Genomic DNA, 17,286 nt, shown 5'->3' with positions numbered 1-17,286 from the left:
GCGAGACCTAAATTCATATATGGCGTCATGACGTCAGGGCTAATGGGGGCGTGTGAAGATGGCGGCGCTTATGATGAGAGTTGGTCCTGGTCCGTTCGCTTCTGTTCGGGTTCACCGACCTGCTTTGCACTCCTTTGCCGCCGTCGTGCTCAGATCCGTAAGTTTTTATTTACTGCTCTGAATGTGACGATGTTATGTGGTTTGTATTTGCCCTTTTGTGTGCATGTTTGTCTATTTTGTGTGTGTGTGTGTGTGTGTGATTTGACAGGTCAGTGTGTCTGCCACTCAGTCATTCCCAGAGAGGGTTAAGATTGTGGAGGTTGGACCCCGAGATGGACTCCAGAATGAGAAGGTGAAGAACATTTTGTTATTAATCCGCCTGCATCAAAATGCAACATGACAATGTGCAATGTGGTTATCACTTCTGTTTTGAGTTTACCAACTGTCAAACACTGGTGTCTCAAAGTAAATCAAGTCAGTCTTGCAAATATCATGGAATTTCAAAGGTATAGACATTTTAATTCCCTTTAATATATATATATATATATATATATATATATATATATATATATATATATATTTATTTTTTTTAATTTTTTTTTTATTTATTTATTTTTTTAATTATTTGTTTAAAAACATTTTCAAGTTCATAAATGTATTAGTGTGAGAAGTTCTGGGAACCATGTGATGTTAAATAGAGGAGATATATAATTTCTGCGTCCATCAGACCATCGTTCCCACTGAAGTGAAGATCCGTCTGATTGATATGCTCTCTGAGGCGGGACTTCCTGTCATTGAGGCCACAAGTTTTGTTTCACCTAAATGGGTCCCTCAGGTGAGATAAAGCACTACAGCACACACCAATGAAGCATACAAACATTACATGAATAGACCTTCACAACATAAAACGCAATAAAATAGCAAATTATGAGAGGATCTTTGATGTAACCATTGAAGTTTGGCTGCATTTGATTGGTAGATGGCTGATCAGGAGGAAGTGATGCGTGGTCTCCACAAGAAACCTGGCGTGAATTATCCCGTTCTAACTCCTAATCTGAAAGGATTTCAGGCTGCAGTGAGTGAATAACAGCAGACTGTCATGTGCTAGTGCTGTACAACATATTTGTTGTTTATGTTTATACTATCATTAAAAGATTTTCGGTCAGTAAGATTAAATAGAAGTAAACTAGATTTAACAGAATTAATACTTTTATTCAGCAAGGATGAATTAAATTGATCAAAAGTGACAGCAAAGATGTTTACATTGTTACAAAAAAATTATTTCAAATAAATGGTGTTCCTTTGAACTTTGTTTTTCTAAGAATCCTGGGGGAAAATGTATCATGGTTTCTACAATGCTTCTTGAGCACCAAATCTTGAGCACCAAATCTTATATATATAATTTTTATCTCAGGTGAAGGCTGGTGCAAAAGAGGTGGCAATATTTGGTGCTGCATCAGAGCTTTTCAGCAAGAAGAACATAAACTGTTCAGTGGATGAGAGTCTTGTGCGCTTTGAGGAGGTGATGAGAGCGGCCAAACAAGAGGGAGTTCCTGTGAGAGGGTAAGACAAACGCGGATTGCACAGTTCGTCTCACTTATTTTTTATTTTATTAATTTTTTTTTTTCATAACCAAGTGTGCAAAAAGTTAAGATTACTGTGCTCTTATTGTTGAAAAATGCTCTTTTGCTCTTTTCCAAGCTATGTGTCGTGTGTGCTTGGTTGTCCATATGAAGGGAAGGTATCACCAAACAAAGTGGCAGAGGTTGCTAAGCGACTCTATTCCATGGGGTGCTATGAGATTTCACTTGGCGATACCATTGGAGTAGGCACTCCGGGTGGCATGTCGGAGATGTTGAATGCTGTGAAGAAAGAGGTTCCTGTGGAGGCTTTAGCAGTTCATTGTCATGACACTTATGGACAAGCACTTGCTAACATACTTGTGGCATTACAGGTGAGTGAGTCAGAGGGTGTGTGGAATCATGCCCATTGCCCAGTGTCTCTTTTCCTGTCTGTCATGACTGATATTTTTTACTATATTTGTATTGTTTTATTGTATTCGCCCCTTAAGGCTTGGGCCCTATTGTTTTCCTCAGGCACATTTTTTTTAACCTTTAGGCACTTTTGTGGACCTGATCATGCTCAATCATGCCCTTTTATATGGTTGTTTTAGAGGGGCTCTGTAGCGCACTCCTTTTCACCTACAGTAACCAAACTTCATACACTTATAGATCGGACCAAGCAACTTTCACTCTCATAGTCATACGCCAGCCAAACAGGAAGTCAGCTATTATGGGTTGTTTGTAAAACGCATGCTCTGGAATTTGATAAACTCCTCCTTGGGGATTCATACGATGCCCACCAAACTCGGTAAGCGTGCAGCCAAGACATTGATGCAAAACTGCTAGCTGATTTTTTTATATCTCGAACGGTTTGGCGAAAAAGGGAAACAGGAAATGTGTTATAACATCTGTGTACATTGATTTTAATGAAACTTCAGTTGTGTGTTTGTTGTAGGAGGCCGATCACATGAATGTGACTATTGTGATTCAAAGTCATTGTGCCACCAACTGGCAGGAGGAAGTGTGTCACTTTCAAAATGCTTTGAAATCACCCTCTGTGATTACCTACAGTCCCTAAACTCGGTATATATATTGTTCTCACCAAGCCGGACAACTTTTTAATTTACAGTCATTAGCTCTGACCAACAGGAAGTCAGATATTTTTGTTTGGATGTGGATTTTTTAATCAAGCTCTTAATTTTTTAACTACTGCACCAAAGGGCTTCATACAATTTACACCAAACTTTCTTAACATGATGCCAATATATTGAAGATGCTAAATTGCGAACGTGTGTTGGGTATCTTTAACAAAGTTGAAATGGCGAGGGATTAAAATAATGACAAATGGGAAACTGGAAGAGTCTCGTATCTTCTAAATAATTAATTATACACCATTTATTTCTAAATAAAATATTCCAAATAAAAAAAAAACTTTTTTTTTTTTTTTTTTTTTATAATTAATGCATTATGTGTACGTGCGTGCGTGTCACCGGGATGACGGTGGTGTCAGGGCTTGGGCCTGTCCTCGATGCTTGCAGCTATAATTATCTATTGAGACCTGTTCTTTGCGTACATTTTTTACATTCTTAAAATGAGCAACTACTTTTTAAATACAACATACTTTTGTTTCCTGCGATCTATTCTAGAATGGGGTAAGTGTCGTGGACTCATCTGTTGCAGGGCTAGGCGGCTGCCCTTATGCCCAGGGCGCTTCTGGGAATGTTGCAACTGAAGATGTGGTCTATATGCTGCACGGACTGGGAATCCATACTGTAAGTCCAGCATGACTGTGTCTGTACTTATTCTTTCTGTAAATTTTTCTGTCATCTGGGTCATTTTTCTTTTTGAAAGTTCTGGTCTGTAAATGCATCATCTTACTAGCCCTACCCAAAACAACTTGGTTTTGATAGGTGATGTTAACTCTCATCACCTAATGACTGATTTTGCTGGATGATTGTGTATCTTCTTAATTGGGGCTTTCTGTAAAGTACTCCACCCTTCAAAAGTTTGGGGTCAGTAAGATTTTATGTTTTGGAAAGAAGTCTCTTATGCTCACCAAGGCTGCATTTATTTGATCAGTAGTTATACCGTATAGGAGTATAAGGTAATTATCAGCTTCAGAAAGAAAAAAAGTTTACAAACTAAACCTTAATTAAACAAATTGTTCTGCCTCTGCTTTTGATTTTAGTAATCATTTAGAGCAGGGTTCACCAATCTCGGTCCTGGAGGGCCGCTGTCCTGCAGCGTTTAGCTCCAACCAGCTCCAACACACCTGTTTGAAAGTTTCTAGTATGCCTAGTGAGACCTTGATTAGCTGGTTCAGGTGTGTTTAATTGGGGTTGGAGCTAAACTCTGCAGGACACCGGCCCTCCAGGACCGAGATTGGTGAACCCTGATTTAGAGAACCTTAAAATTATACACATCATCTTCGTTTTTTACCTTTTCAAGAGAAGCCATGATCAAAATTAAAGCTAGAGATTGTTTTTGTTTACCAGCCAACATTTCAATCCCGCATGTAATTCAGCTCACTTCACGGATGTAAAACCCCCTACAAGTCTTCTTCAATTTAATATGTCACAAAAATAGCTTTGCTTACATGAAGCTCTGGGTAAAAAAAAATATTTTCAAACAATTATACCACTCATTCAGGTTGTTGTTTCTGTGTTTCAGGGAGTGGACTTACCCAAACTGTTGGACGCTGGCTCATATATCTGTCATTCACTTAACAGAAGAACAAGTTCAAAAGTTGCTCAGGCCTCCTGCAAGCTCTAAAGACTTTTTTTCTCTTCTTATTGATCGTAGTCTGGGTTCACTCTTGTGGAGGTCACACTGTGTTTTCCCTTAGTATGCAGTGAAGCCTCTTAATTTACAGCATATTTAAAATAAGCATCTCTAATCACAGTGGAATTAGACTGGGGATGAGCACATCCGTTCTCAACAGTGAATGTGGGAATTAGTCTGGTGGTGAAAAAGGACGCTTGTGAACTTGTATCACCTAATATTCACAACCAGACAGACCAAAAATGTTCTATTGTGCCTTGATAACTGATGACAGGCAATCAGTAAATACAGAGTTGTTTTTATTTCTAATAAATTAATTCAATGTTTTATGTACTGCTGAAGTAAGATCAATTTATGACGCCTAAAGGCAATAAATGCTAGAGAGGGATCTAATTTGACTTTCCAGAATATTGTTAATCATATAGGTGCAAATGTCTTGCTGGTTAGACTGCATCACATTACTAATGTTGATTAGTATTATAACTAATGCCTCATGGAATGAGGCGTCACACATGGTTTTATGTCTAACATCCCCAGATATATGTCTGCGAATGCCGATTTGGCTAATTTTGAAAAGGAAGTATCTGTTATTACCAGTAAAATGCATTACAACACTGGTAGTCATAACAAACCCTCTCGGGGAGTGGAATTGATGCACAATTGTGATAACTGATTACTGATGAATTTTGTTCCTCTCCAGGAAAAGATTTGAATAGTTTGAGGAAAATGATTAAAGGAAAATCCCTTTACACAATAGCAGTGTGTTTGTTACAGGCAGAAATCAAGCTGAAGCTCTGCAGGTTTGTTGATTGCCTGTAGATTTTTAGACATGTCTTGTGGGTGAAACGGCTTATTGTTGTTTCTCTTTGTGTTGTTAACTGACATTGTGTGATTTGATTTGATTTTTTGGTCCACAATTTATGATGTTTAATTGATGTAATTAATTTTATTGATTAAAGACAAGATAATAAAAAAAGTGAATGAGTCCTTATGCAATGTGGCAAACATATTTAAACTAAAAAAACGGTTAGGCTGACAGCTGAACTCTGTTTACAACTGTGACAAACAAAAAACTGGAATCATCTTGCTGGTTAAACTGACGGGCAGCTGAACTCTTGTTACAATTGTAACAAACTGGAATCTTCTTGCTAAGAGGAAAGAATGTACCTGTATCTGTTGAAGGCTGATGAACTGGATCAACAACTCGCATTTAACATACACACACCCTCAAAAACATATTTTACAGTTCATTTAAGGTTTGATGAGTTCATCAGCAGTGAAAACTTGATCAAATAGTTCTTGTACGTTCATCAGTAAGTGGCGTCTGGTAAATGTATGGCTGAGGGCTGCATATACATGTGATTATTCTGAAGAATGACTTTATAAAAAAATGTTCTCTATATATTAATGTCTATATATAAAACAAATTTGTCATTTGTCCAAACATTCATAATAAAGGTACCTATAAATTTTGTAGATATATGTTCCAGTGATTTTGATCCATTAAGATTCTAACTTTAAGAGCAAGTAAACTTTTTTAAAGCAGTCAATACTAAAATACAGAAACCAGTAATTTTGTGAAATTTTATTACAATTTAAAATCGCTTTTATATTTGAATATTTTAAAATGTAATTTATTCCTGTGATGCAAAGCTTAATTTTCAGCATCATTACTCCAGTCTTCAGTGTCACATGATCTTTCAGAAATCATTCTGATATGCTGATTTGGTGTTGAAAATAATATTTAAAAAAATATTTTAGAAGAAACCCTGATCCATTTTTCAGGATTCTTTGATGAGTAAAATATTCAAAAGAGCATAAATTATTTGAAATCTTTTGTATAGTTTTTTTCTCTATCCATAGGCTATAGTTAATGTATTATTGTGGTTTGATCAATTTAATGAGTCTTTGCTGAATAACAGTATTAATTTCTATTCTTTTTTTTTTTTTTTATCTTACTGACCCTAAACATTTGAATGCTATTTTAAATAGATCATCATAAATGTATTACTATTACAATGAGTTCCCATTTTATAATGTGCAACTTCTGACAAAGGATAATGAATAACAATGTTCATGTTCTGTGAAAGTGAATTGAAGTTGTTTATCCACTTCCTTTATTGTTTCCTCTTTGATTCAAATGTCTGTTCATGATTTAAGCCAGGGTTCACCAATCTCGGTCCTGGAGGGCCGCTGTTCTGCAGAGTTTAGCTCCAACCCCAATTAAACACACCTGAACCAGCTAATCAAGGTCTCACTAGGCATACTAGAAACTTTCAAACAGCTGTGTTGGAGCCGGTTGGAGCTAAACTCTGCAGGACAGCGGCCCTCCAGGACCGAGATTGGTGAACCCTGATTTAAGCAATTGCAATTTCACACTGTTAATCTTTTAAAAATGTGACAAAACGGTTCTTTTATATCCTTTATTTACAGAGCATCAAAATGAATAAACTTACAAAACTTCCTCAATTTACAAAACCATCTCATATTGTCATAAAAGCTATTTAAACAATAACCTGAAGATATTTCATAAAATAATATGTTAGTGCATTGATTTAATTTTTTTTATACAAAGGCAGGGTATGCAGCATGAAACATCTCAGCTAAAATATGTAACACGATCATAACAGCAAGTCTGAACAAAGTCATATTCTTACAAATGCTTGCCAAGTATCTGAAGAGGTTAGTCCACAGTCTTTTACAACAAATAGTAGAAGAAAAACTTTCCATTGTTGTCCATCTTTAGACACTGTGGTTTATATACCTCTCATTTTTCCAGCATAAGAATTTGAGTTCAGATACAGTTCAGGAGTGTTAGCACATAAACATCAACTATGATCTCTCTGAAACTGATAAAACAGCTTCAACTATGAAACTTGATTCTGATCTTTGGTACAAATCCAGGACATTGAGAAATGATACATTGTAAACAATCAATGACCCATGAGCCATTTTCATTACATCTCACATACAATGAAACTACTCTTCCTCCTATCATTCTTTGTGCGTGTGAAGGCGGAGGTGGGTTTTGGAAGGTGTGTTCTCCATGAATGCCTTTCTGGTTATTTGATGACTCTTTTGCTTTTTCATGAGTTTTCACCTTTGTTCTTTCTAAGAAATGAATGAGAAGAAAAGGAATGCTTTCGTCAGCACAAGTTCTTTGGATCATGGTGATAATGCAGTCATTTGAGCTGGCATCGAAGCCTAAAGGAACTAGGCAGTTATTCCAGGTTTGAACCCAGGTAGCAGTGAAATCACAATACTGATTAATCCCCACTTCGCCATTAGGCAAAACACGTAATCCCTGCTATTTTCAAGGGAAATGTATTTGGCATACAGAATTTCACGAACCTTCTGCAAAATGACAAACACCCAAGACTGGCAGTTCTAAAGGTCTTGATGGACAATGAAAGACTTTGGGACTGTCCAGACCTTCAAAGCCTACTTGACACAGAGGGAAACATGTTCTTTAGAGGATATCAGACTGTATCTTGTACATAGGTACTGAGAGATTTGGAGCAGAAGCTCTCATGTCCACGCTCAACCTGTAGGCTGGCTTAAATGTTGGCTTGAGTTGAGATTTAAACTGCGGTTTATACTCAGACTTAAAGTCTGGTTTAGACTCCATCTTATACTGGGGTTTGCTGTCCAACTCATGCATAGGAAGGGTGCAGTTGCTGTCCTCGTCTCGGTATCGTCCATCAAGCGGTGTGCTAATTCTGTGGGGTCTCTTAAACTTTTTGGCACAGCGAATGACTCGTTTGGAGATCAAATAGATGATCTCACAGACACTGAGCACTATGCAGAGTGCCGAAGCTCCAACCATGAAGTAGGTGAAGACTCTTTTCTCTGTGGGTCGGCCAATGTAACAGTCCACAATGTTGGGACATGGCTGGACGCCACACTTCACCAGCCGTGGCAGGTAGAAACTGTCGTAGATGTGATGGAGGATGTACAAGAAGGTGATCTCGATGCCGGTCTTGACAAAAAGGCTGATCAGGTACGTCCACCACAGTCCACCGTGCTTCTTCCCCGTGTTGTCGTAAAGCTTGACTTTATCACCATGCTTCACACGGTACTTGCGCTCGCGGTCCTCACGGTACTTCACGTGCATGACGACCATCAACGACGGACAAGTGACGAAGATGAGCTGCAGAGCCCACAGTCGGATGTGGGAAATGGGGAAGAAGTGGTCGTAGCAGACGTTCGCGCAGCCCGGCTGCTTGGTGTTGCAGTCAAAGTCCTTTTGCTCATCGCCCCAAACTTTCTCAGCTGCTACAACGTAAACCATCACTCTGAACACAAAAACCACAGAGAGCCAGATCCGGCCGAACGCGGTGGAGTATCTATTCACCCCACTGAGAAGGGCTTGGAAAGTCTTCCAGTCCATGGCTCAGAACAAAGCACTCACTTCTCTGAATTCTTCCTCTGAGCCTCTTCGACACTGAATCTGTCTGATAGAAAAAAACTGGAGAAAAAAATCACAATGAGTAAACTCATTCAAAACAACGTATTGTAATAAAAAGCAATATGGTGGGATAGTTCAAGCTAAAATCATGTCATCATTTAGGCCTATTCGCCCTCACAATATTCCAACACAGTAAGGGCACGTTTGCACGACAATGATGTCCTAAAAACTGAAAATAATTCCTTTGCGTTTTCTGTGTAGAGACAACAACATTGTCAAAAGCATCCCCATTCACACGGATCTGGGAAAACAACTAAAACGCTATACTATTCATGCCAGGCCAGTAGTTGGCGATGTAAAGAAAAACTATGCGCCTGTAGTCTGAACACGTAATTGAGTTTTTTGTACTTTACATGGAGTAATGCTTTCAAAAACTTGCACTTTGAAACCCGTTTTTAAAAGTTTGCATTTTCAGGCCCCCAAAACGCAGTTGTCGTGTAAATGAACGGCCAAAACACATAAAAAGTTTTTTTTTTTTAGTTGAGAATGGTGTTGTGTAAACGGCCCCCAAAAGTAAAGTTTTAAGAATATCCAGGCCACTCTTATCCATAGGCTATAGTTCATGGATTATTGTGGTGATTTTGGGAAAGAGGTCCTTAATGATTCATTCATGAATTGAACTCATTTAATTCTTGAATTCAACTAACTGACTCAATGATCTGATCACAGCAGTTCACTAGTAGGAGAATTAACAGTGAATAATGACTTAGTTTTTAATCTGTTAGTCTTTTAATCTGTTAGACACAGAATGACAAGAGTATGACTTCAGAAGGCCAAGTAGGCTACAGAATAATGATACTTTTATGGTGCTCTTTTGTTATTTTGAAACTTGACAGACCTATAACATTTTTCACTCAACCGAATGAATGTGGTTTAACATTTGATGATAGGCCTATTTTAAGTACGTACACATGTGTTGAATCTGCGGCTGATATCTATTGTTTTTTTGTAAACTGTTGTCAAAGTATAACCAGTAGGCTACCGCTCTCTTTCTCGCTACTTTGTGTCTAGAATTTCTTTGCTATGGCTGTCGGCGGTTTTCGTTTTTAATTGTCATTCGCGGTTTTGTAACACTGATTATAACAATATTTAGTTTTGTAAAGGTAGGCATATTTATTATAATAAGATAATTATAACAGCGCTTCTAAAGATAGATTTCACATAAAAAAAATCAACCGACTAAAATCGTAAGCGAAAGTTTAATTGCTATACTTTTAAAAAGTTCAACCACTTTGCCTTCAATTCCAGATGAATAAAATCAAGCAGAACGACATATCAAGGTAAATGAACGGAAAAGAGGAAATTATAGTGATGATGACAACATTTTTAGCGCAGATGATTGTCATTTGAACAAATTGCACAAAAACAAAGTTTACTACTTACGTTGGATGTTTCAGTCCTCTTATAATTCAACGGCTGTTAAACTCTTCTCCTCTCTTTCCTCCTTGTGGATCTGGTTTAGCTAACACGCCTCAATGAGGGTGGAGTTCAATCTCCAGACTATAGGATACAGCTCTTACCATAAAACTCTTACTTTAAAGATATAGTGCTAATTAAATACATAGCCTATATAATATGTGTGTGTGTAAAATGCTCGTAAAACCATCATGCATTCCCGTGTATGATCTTAAATGTCCAATGTGGGGAACAAAGCATTGGTCTTATTCTGAAGTTACAGTGTCTAAAATTACTTGGTAATATGACACCATAAAGTTTTTGTTGTTATTGTTTTGCATAGCCTACTGTTAATATGATGATACTGCATTGTGTTTTGTGGGACAAATAGGAAACCCTTGCCTGTGAAGCCTAGTAACTTTTTCCATCTTATTGCTCAATAAATAAGACTCCCTTTGTTTGGACAGCTCTGTCAACCAAACACTGCTTGTTAGTGGTTTGTGGAGTTGCCAACGTCTGCAGGCTTTCTCTGTTCAAACTTGTCCATGAATGTCTGTGCTCCCTAGTCACGTAAAGGACCACACCTCGTCCTGAACAATAGCTTTAGATGTTTTTTGACTTTTTATTGTTTTGTCAGACACCCTTTTTAGTGTCGTGCTGAGATTTCGGTACTAATTATCTTGGGTAATAATTGTTTATGTATTCCAAGCCACTCTTGCATTAGGTCTATGGTAAATCCTTGGCAAAAGCCCTTCATTTGGTTTGGATGTGAGTTTATCTCAACTTGATTCTTCTTATATCAATGTTATAGTTTTAGCTGGTGGCGGGAGCCTAATGGTTAAGGATTTGGGATGGTAATACAAAAGACTGGTGGTTTGATTCCCAGTAAACCAGAACTTGAATTCTCCACAGGAAAAGTCTCTGTGGTTTTTTGTCATCAAAGGGAAGAGCGAAGAGAAATTCTGTTCCGTCACACGTGTGACCAAACAAGCCCTCTGACTCACTGCTAAAACATCCACAAGATGATGATTCATTCTCTGCCTCGGGCATAAAATAAGCTTTAGTTTTCAAAAAACTATCTATAATTTTGTTACAGGACTGCCAGTCTTCTGTTTAATGTGTTTTCAAAGTATTAAAGGAAATCATGCCTGCTTTGAGTTATTCAGGCCATGTGAGCTGTCTGAACTTGTTTGTTCAGCAAGAGGAAACATTATGAAACATTGCAGAAGAAACATTGAACCAGATCGGTCAGGTCTGTTTTAAAGTTTTTCAACTGGTTTACACTTGTTTATGTGGGGAAATGATTAACCTCATTTGGATTTGCATTTGTATACGGAATTGAACTTCTAAATGAGATTTTTACCACCAAAAACATTAGTTAAACATGCACCAAACTTGCTAAGTGCATATGCAGAATATGTATGGTTAGCAAATGTTGGTATTTGTTAATTAAAGCATTAATGATGATGAAAAGAGATGGAGAGGAAGTAAAGGAAAAGCACAGTCAACAGGGTGTGGAATGTCGGTTGCGTTAAAAAAGGAAAGAGACTCGTTGGATCGGTTTCCACGCCTTAAGAACGTATGTGACTTACAAAACCTGCTTCAACATGAAGTTAACTACATCTACCCTACCCTTTCACTGTACAGGGGTTATGAAGATATCAAGAATAATAGAGAGAGACTGGTACATTGGTTGTGAAAAAGGGAGGGACATTTTTTTGTCTTTGAACAATTTTATCTACTGAAAGGTGTGGATCCTGTGGTGTTACAGGAATACAGCTGAAATACAATCTAGTTACAAAACGCCTTAAGGTTCATTTACGAAAAGTGGTTTGTTATTCCAGTGTGACAGACATTTACAAAATCTCTCTCTCTCTCTCTCTGTGTATATATATATACACACATACACACACACACACTCTCTCAATTGGCCATTTCTCTTTAGATTTGAAAATGTATATTTATGTGTGTGTATATGTGTATATATATACATATATATGAAGAATTATATTTTCCTTGAAAGTACATTAAAAATTAAACTAGATTTATTTCTCATTCTGTCTTGCCATTTTGCAGCTTCATGCAGAAAATGAAATGTCATGTCGACACAGCACATGATGTTTATCTCTGTGTATTTTCATTCTTGCCATTTTTTTTGCTCCACAGCACACAACAAGAACAAGCGGAACAAGTTAAATCAAATCTGCGAACAGCAAAGTCACAGCTTTCATCTGCATCCTCTAAAGTCAGACATCACTGATTTAAATGGGCAACAGACTGTAAGAAAATAGCAGATTTTAATGTACCTCAAATGTAAACAACTCTAAACGCACAGCAATGAGGAAAGAATCCTGAAAGGTTAGCATACAAACAGAGGAACCTCAGAGAATGTTTACTTTTATGGATACATGTTTATCACTGAATGAAGAACGCACACAGGCTAAACAGCCTCTTTTGAATTTGCTCATCTTGGCAGTGTTGAAAGTCTTTATCAATAAATTCTTGAAATTTTAAATACTGCAAATTCTTGGAAGACATTAGATTGAAGCACCACAGTTTATGCACACATTAGCATAAACACACACACACCAGCTAATATACAAAAAATACTAATAAAAAATTACAAAATATTGAATAGTAATAATAAAAAAAATACACAAATTTGTAAACAAACTAATTTACATAAAAATGTAAGTATAAATTAGGGTTCACTTTCTAGGTTTACAAAATAATGGATTTGGGGATGTATTTGTAAAAATGTGTTTAGTTTGTGTTTTATGTGATGACTGTGAATAGATGGAGAAGAAATGTAGGCATCTTTGCATGCTGTTCTTACATCCAACAGAATAAAATCATTTTACAAGTAAAAGCCGATTGAAGATTATTATGGAAGCCTGTTTCCGCCTCAAAGAAAAAAATAGAAATTATGAGATGAGTTTAAACTAAAATAAGAAATAAGGCCACATTGTGACATATAAAGTCACACTGTGAGTAAGAATTCTGATATTCAAAGGGATATTTAACTCTAAAAATGACTCAATAAAAAAATGTATAAAAATGCAGTGATCATTTACTCACTGCCATGTCATTCTAAATCTGTCTGACTTTCTTTCTTCTGTGGAACACAAAAGATGTTCTGAGAAGTTTCGTCTGTTTTTTTGTTCATACAATGGAAGTCAATAGGGTGAAATGTGGTTTGGGATGCCATTTACCTTCATTATATGGACAAAAACATTTTAAACCTTCTGAAGTCTTTTATATTCTACAGAAGAAAGAAAGTCGAATGGGTTCAGAATGACACTAGGATGAGTAAATGATGACAGATTGTTCAAATTGTGAAATATTAAGATGGAAACAGGTTTTCATAGATAATGGCCTTTTTTTGTTTCCTGCAAAAAAAAAAAAAAAAGTACAATTGAACAATTATTAATATATGTGAGCGGAAGATTGCTTTAGCATCATTTGCAGTCACGTTTTGTTTGTTAGTGTCAATTGAAAAACTGACAAATATGTAGTAATTAATAGTAATTACTATTAATCTGGTCTTACACCAAATATTTTGTATTAGCTATTTGATCAAAGTGCCCGTTGGTGTTCTGGAGCTTGGCCTAACAGAAGCCACACCACACCCAAAACCCTTAACTGACTTGCTTAAGTCAGACTAAAGACAGTGTCATCCTGAATGATGGTGTTTTGACCCATATAAACTTTTCAAATATACAATGTTGTTTATCAGGCCACAACTTTTTTTTTTCCAGCAAAAAGATCCAGTGGATATAGGGTAAGCAACAAGCATCTTCCTCTATTGCCAACCGTCCATTGAGTCAGTCTGATTCGAGTTCACAACGTGGTGAACGTGAAGAACATTTTCCATCTCTTGGAGTCAAAGTATTTTTTCTTCAAGTTTTCTTTAAGATGAGATGACCACACTGTATGCTGGCGCTGGCTGGTCATTCCTCACCAGTTTCTTGCTGTTTGCCTCTAAAAGAGTATTTGAGCCCCTCATGTTTGCAATGGACCGTGCCTTGTTTACCTGCCGTGACCCTTGCACCCTGTGGACACACTCAAAGCAGCGTTTGCCCACCAGGTAGAGCGTCTCGATGAGCGAGAGGAGGATGCACACCAGACTTGACACCACCATGAAGATGGTGAATATTCGTTTCTCTGTGGGCCGAGAGATGAAGCAGTCGACCACGTTGGGGCAGGGAGTCTCAGAACACTTCACCATAGAGGGGAAGTCATAGCCCTCATAGATGTGATATAGCAGATACACGAAGGTCGCATCCACTCCCATCTTAAATACCAGCGAGAGGACGTACGTCCACCAAAGGCCACCGCGCTTCTTTCCGGTGTTGATGTACAACCGCTGACAGTCGTCACCGTATTTCAGGTGGTGCTTGCGTTCGCGTTCGTCGCGGTACGCCACATGCAGGACCACGAGGAATGACGGGCAGGTGACGAAGATGAGCTGCAGCGCCCACAGTCGTATGTGGGACACCGGGAAGAAGTGGTCGTAGCAGACGTTGTGGCAGCCAGGCTGAGCAGTGTTACAAGCAAAGTCTTTCTGCTCGTCGCCCCACACCTTCTCTGCAGCAACAACGAAGACCATGATCCTGAAAAGGAAGACTATGGACAGCCAGACACGACCGAACGCGGTGGAGTACTTGTTGACCCCGCTCAGGAGACCCTGAAGAAAAGCCCAATTCATGGCACCTGCGAGCGATCAGGTTATCTCACCTGAATACCTCTCACCTGGAAGGGAGGGGTGCAGAGAGAGAGAGAAAGAGAGAGAGTTAGACAAAACATCTCAAAGAAACTTGCCGTTACCACACATTACAATTTATTTGGTTGGTTTTTGATATACAAAGTTAAACTACACATCATCTGTGATAATTCAAAGTTTGATATTAAAGCAGGGGGTCTTTAATCTTTTAGAAAGTTAAATGTAAACAAGTTATATTGTATGAAACTGAGTGTTGAATTTGAAGGCAGGCTTATAATTACAAGCAGTACATTATTAATACATTTACTTACTTTATGTCGCTTTTAAAGCTTTTAAAATGATTGCTAGTGATGTACAGTCATTTATATTACTATATAATGATGATACTAAATACAACTGAATGAAGGAGGCGCAATAAGCATTTATCTAAACTTTCACTCAGCGTTTGCCCACCAAAACAAGTTCACTTAACATTGCATGCTTTATGTCTTTTATCATAAAATTAGTTATGATCAAACAATTATTAGAATAAACAAGACAATATTTAGGTCAAAAAAAATCCCCTTGTGTTTCACTATTCAGACAAGTAGTTTAGAAATGCCTTTATATTTCCAATTTATAGGATGCGGTTAAACGGAATAAATACATTGAGACGGGTATTATAATGATGTGTAGCTATATTGTGCACAATCGCCGAACATTTTAAAGTGTCGACTCGGTTCACAAATAGGCTATATATCTACAAAAGCCATCTTCAAAAGTTTTTGACTGTTTAAAAAAACTTACGGAATGTATAGATGAGACTTGATCATCTTTATATATTTACACCAAATGCATTAGTAAAACAAGCAAACGGAGGATTATTTAGTGTATACTTACAGTCCGAGGATTCACAGTCGTCTACGCTGTAGGCGCCGTGATTGTGTTCTACAGGGTCGGGCTGGCGAACTGCGGGCGTTAAACCAAACACAACCGTGGTGGGCACGTGTGATGAAGTGTACACATCGACGCCACCTAGTGGAGAACATCATGAGCGACGCTTTGACGCCACCAACTGATGTGTCTCAAAAAATGTATAAAAATATTTGTCATCAGTTTTTTTTTTAAAGAAAAAGTAATAATATATTTAATATATTTAATAATATTCTATACTCATCATAACACGTAAACTAAAATATTTCAAGCAACATTTTTATTTTAAATGTCGATACGGCCAACAGTCGTATCTCAAAATATTCGAATATTTCATTTTAGGTTTGATAACATTTAACATACAGTAGGGTAGGGTGGGGAAAGATGCCCCCCTTAAAACAATGAGAATTTACTTTTAAATTGTAACATATTTCAGCCATTGTGACATTTGCTAATTTAGTTATAGCACAAAATTTCAAATATTAAGAGAGGGGTAAAACAGCCCCCTGGATAAACTTTTACAGATTGTATACATTTGATATCATTTTTATAAATATTTTTATATTTTTTAAAGTGTCGTTATAATGTAAAATACTAAATAAATTATTGTATTTAAAATTTTATTTGGACAAAATAATTAGTTGATAATAATTGAATAAACGATGACAGATAAAGTAGAATACCACCAATAGAGATGCATCTGAAACGTAAAATTATTCTATGACTGTCATAATAGCAACACTGAATGCAAATTGAACGATTTCACTCAACTAACCTACAGGTGTTAGTCAAAGCAAAGATGTCTGAAATGTTCATCTAGTACTGAAATCCCTATTTTTCAATGACACAAAAAATAGCATAGCCATTCATCAAAAGTGCTGAGATGAGATTTGGCGCCATCTATGGTCAGGAGAAAACATTAAGATTTTTGATGAGCTGTACACTGTAATCATCCAAATAAATAAGGCTAGAAATATTTTTCTTTACATGTAATCTAAAATATATTACATTTTCACTTGTATAATTAAATTACCAACAACAAAAAAAAAACTTCATAATATTCAAACATTTTTGAGATGTACCTGTAAACAAGAGCACCTAGGAAGAGCAACTGTATCCTAAAAACTGTAAGTCATTTGTGCCGACTAGATAGAAACAATTATTGACCCATTAATTTCTTTTGTTAATGACCCAGGAATTTTCATCTTTAACATATATTTTTTTCAGTCATTTTTAACTACTGAATAAGCATTTATAAAAAACAATTAACATAACACTGCAATAAAAAATATAATAAAAATTTCTAGCTGATGAAATCGTTTAGAGCCAAGCATAACATTTTACAAATTCCCATTACTTTTGTAGCTAGAGAGAAATAAATAAATCATATATACATATATAAAATGTATTTACACGCATACAGACAGTCTTCAGGTTGAGACATT

The 17,286-nt window shown here is 36.9% G+C and overlaps 3 protein-coding genes across 6 annotated transcripts; 1 reads left to right on the top strand and 2 right to left on the bottom strand.

Moving 5' to 3' along the window:
* Positions 1-35: 35 nt before the first annotated feature.
* hmgcl (3-hydroxy-3-methylglutaryl-CoA lyase) lies at positions 36-5,549 on the top strand. Its single transcript, XM_079853717.1, has 8 exons — positions 36-157; positions 269-352; positions 728-835; positions 980-1,075; positions 1,415-1,563; positions 1,702-1,954; positions 3,209-3,334; positions 4,233-5,549. Exons 1-8 carry the CDS (start codon positions 59-61, stop codon positions 4,332-4,334), a joined length of 1,017 nt encoding a protein of 338 aa, XP_079709843.1. The 5' UTR covers positions 36-58; the 3' UTR covers positions 4,335-5,549.
* A 1,171-nt stretch (positions 5,550-6,720) lies between these two features.
* gjb3 (gap junction protein beta 3) lies at positions 6,721-10,582 on the bottom strand. Of its 4 annotated transcripts, XM_079853714.1 has the most exons (3): positions 10,195-10,276; positions 8,924-9,004; positions 6,766-8,811 (listed from the first exon to the last, which is right to left on the bottom strand). In XM_079853714.1, the coding sequence occupies exon 3, from the start codon at positions 8,731-8,733 to the stop codon at positions 7,813-7,815; it is 921 nt and encodes a 306-aa protein (XP_079709840.1). In that variant the 5' UTR covers positions 8,734-8,811; positions 8,924-9,004; positions 10,195-10,276; the 3' UTR covers positions 6,766-7,812. The 4 variants fall into 4 exon arrangements, with proteins under 4 accessions (XP_079709841.1, XP_079709840.1, XP_079709838.1 ...); XM_079853715.1 differs by lacking the exon at positions 8,924-9,004 and having other exon boundaries at positions 6,721-8,811; positions 10,195-10,582; XM_079853712.1 differs by lacking the exon at positions 8,924-9,004 and having other exon boundaries at positions 6,766-8,797; positions 10,195-10,278.
* A 2,453-nt stretch (positions 10,583-13,035) lies between these two features.
* On the bottom strand, positions 13,036-15,907 carry gjb10 (gap junction protein beta 10). The gene is made up of 2 exons (XM_079853630.1): positions 15,809-15,907; positions 13,036-14,958 (listed from the first exon to the last, which is right to left on the bottom strand). Exon 2 carries the CDS (start codon positions 14,912-14,914, stop codon positions 14,117-14,119), a length of 798 nt encoding a protein of 265 aa, XP_079709756.1. The 5' UTR covers positions 14,915-14,958; positions 15,809-15,907; the 3' UTR covers positions 13,036-14,116.
* Between the last annotated feature and the right edge of the window lie 1,379 nt (positions 15,908-17,286).

Source organism: Squalius cephalus, assembly GCF_949319135.1.
Source record: "Squalius cephalus genome assembly, chromosome: 20".
Lineage (NCBI taxonomy): Eukaryota > Metazoa > Chordata > Actinopteri > Cypriniformes > Leuciscidae > Squalius > Squalius cephalus.
Note: the sequence above shows the minus strand (reverse complement) of the source record. Positions and strands in the feature narration are given on the sequence as shown.

Bases quoted from the DNA above. Each gene is read 5' to 3' on its own strand.
- gjb3 (XM_079853715.1), bottom strand. From the start codon at position 8,733: ATGGACTGGAAGACTTTCCAAGCCCTTCTCAGTGGGGTGAATAGATAC.
- hmgcl (XM_079853717.1), top strand. From the start codon at position 59: ATGGCGGCGCTTATGATGAGAGTTGGTCCTGGTCCGTTCGCTTCTGTT. The intron at 158-268 runs GTAAGTTTTTAT...GTGATTTGACAG, and splicing joins CCGCCGTCGTGCTCAGATCC to GTCAGTGTGTCTGCCACTCA. The intron at 3,335-4,232 runs GTAAGTCCAGCA...TCTGTGTTTCAG, and splicing joins ACGGACTGGGAATCCATACT to GGAGTGGACTTACCCAAACT.
- gjb10 (XM_079853630.1), bottom strand. From the start codon at position 14,914: ATGAATTGGGCTTTTCTTCAGGGTCTCCTGAGCGGGGTCAACAAGTAC.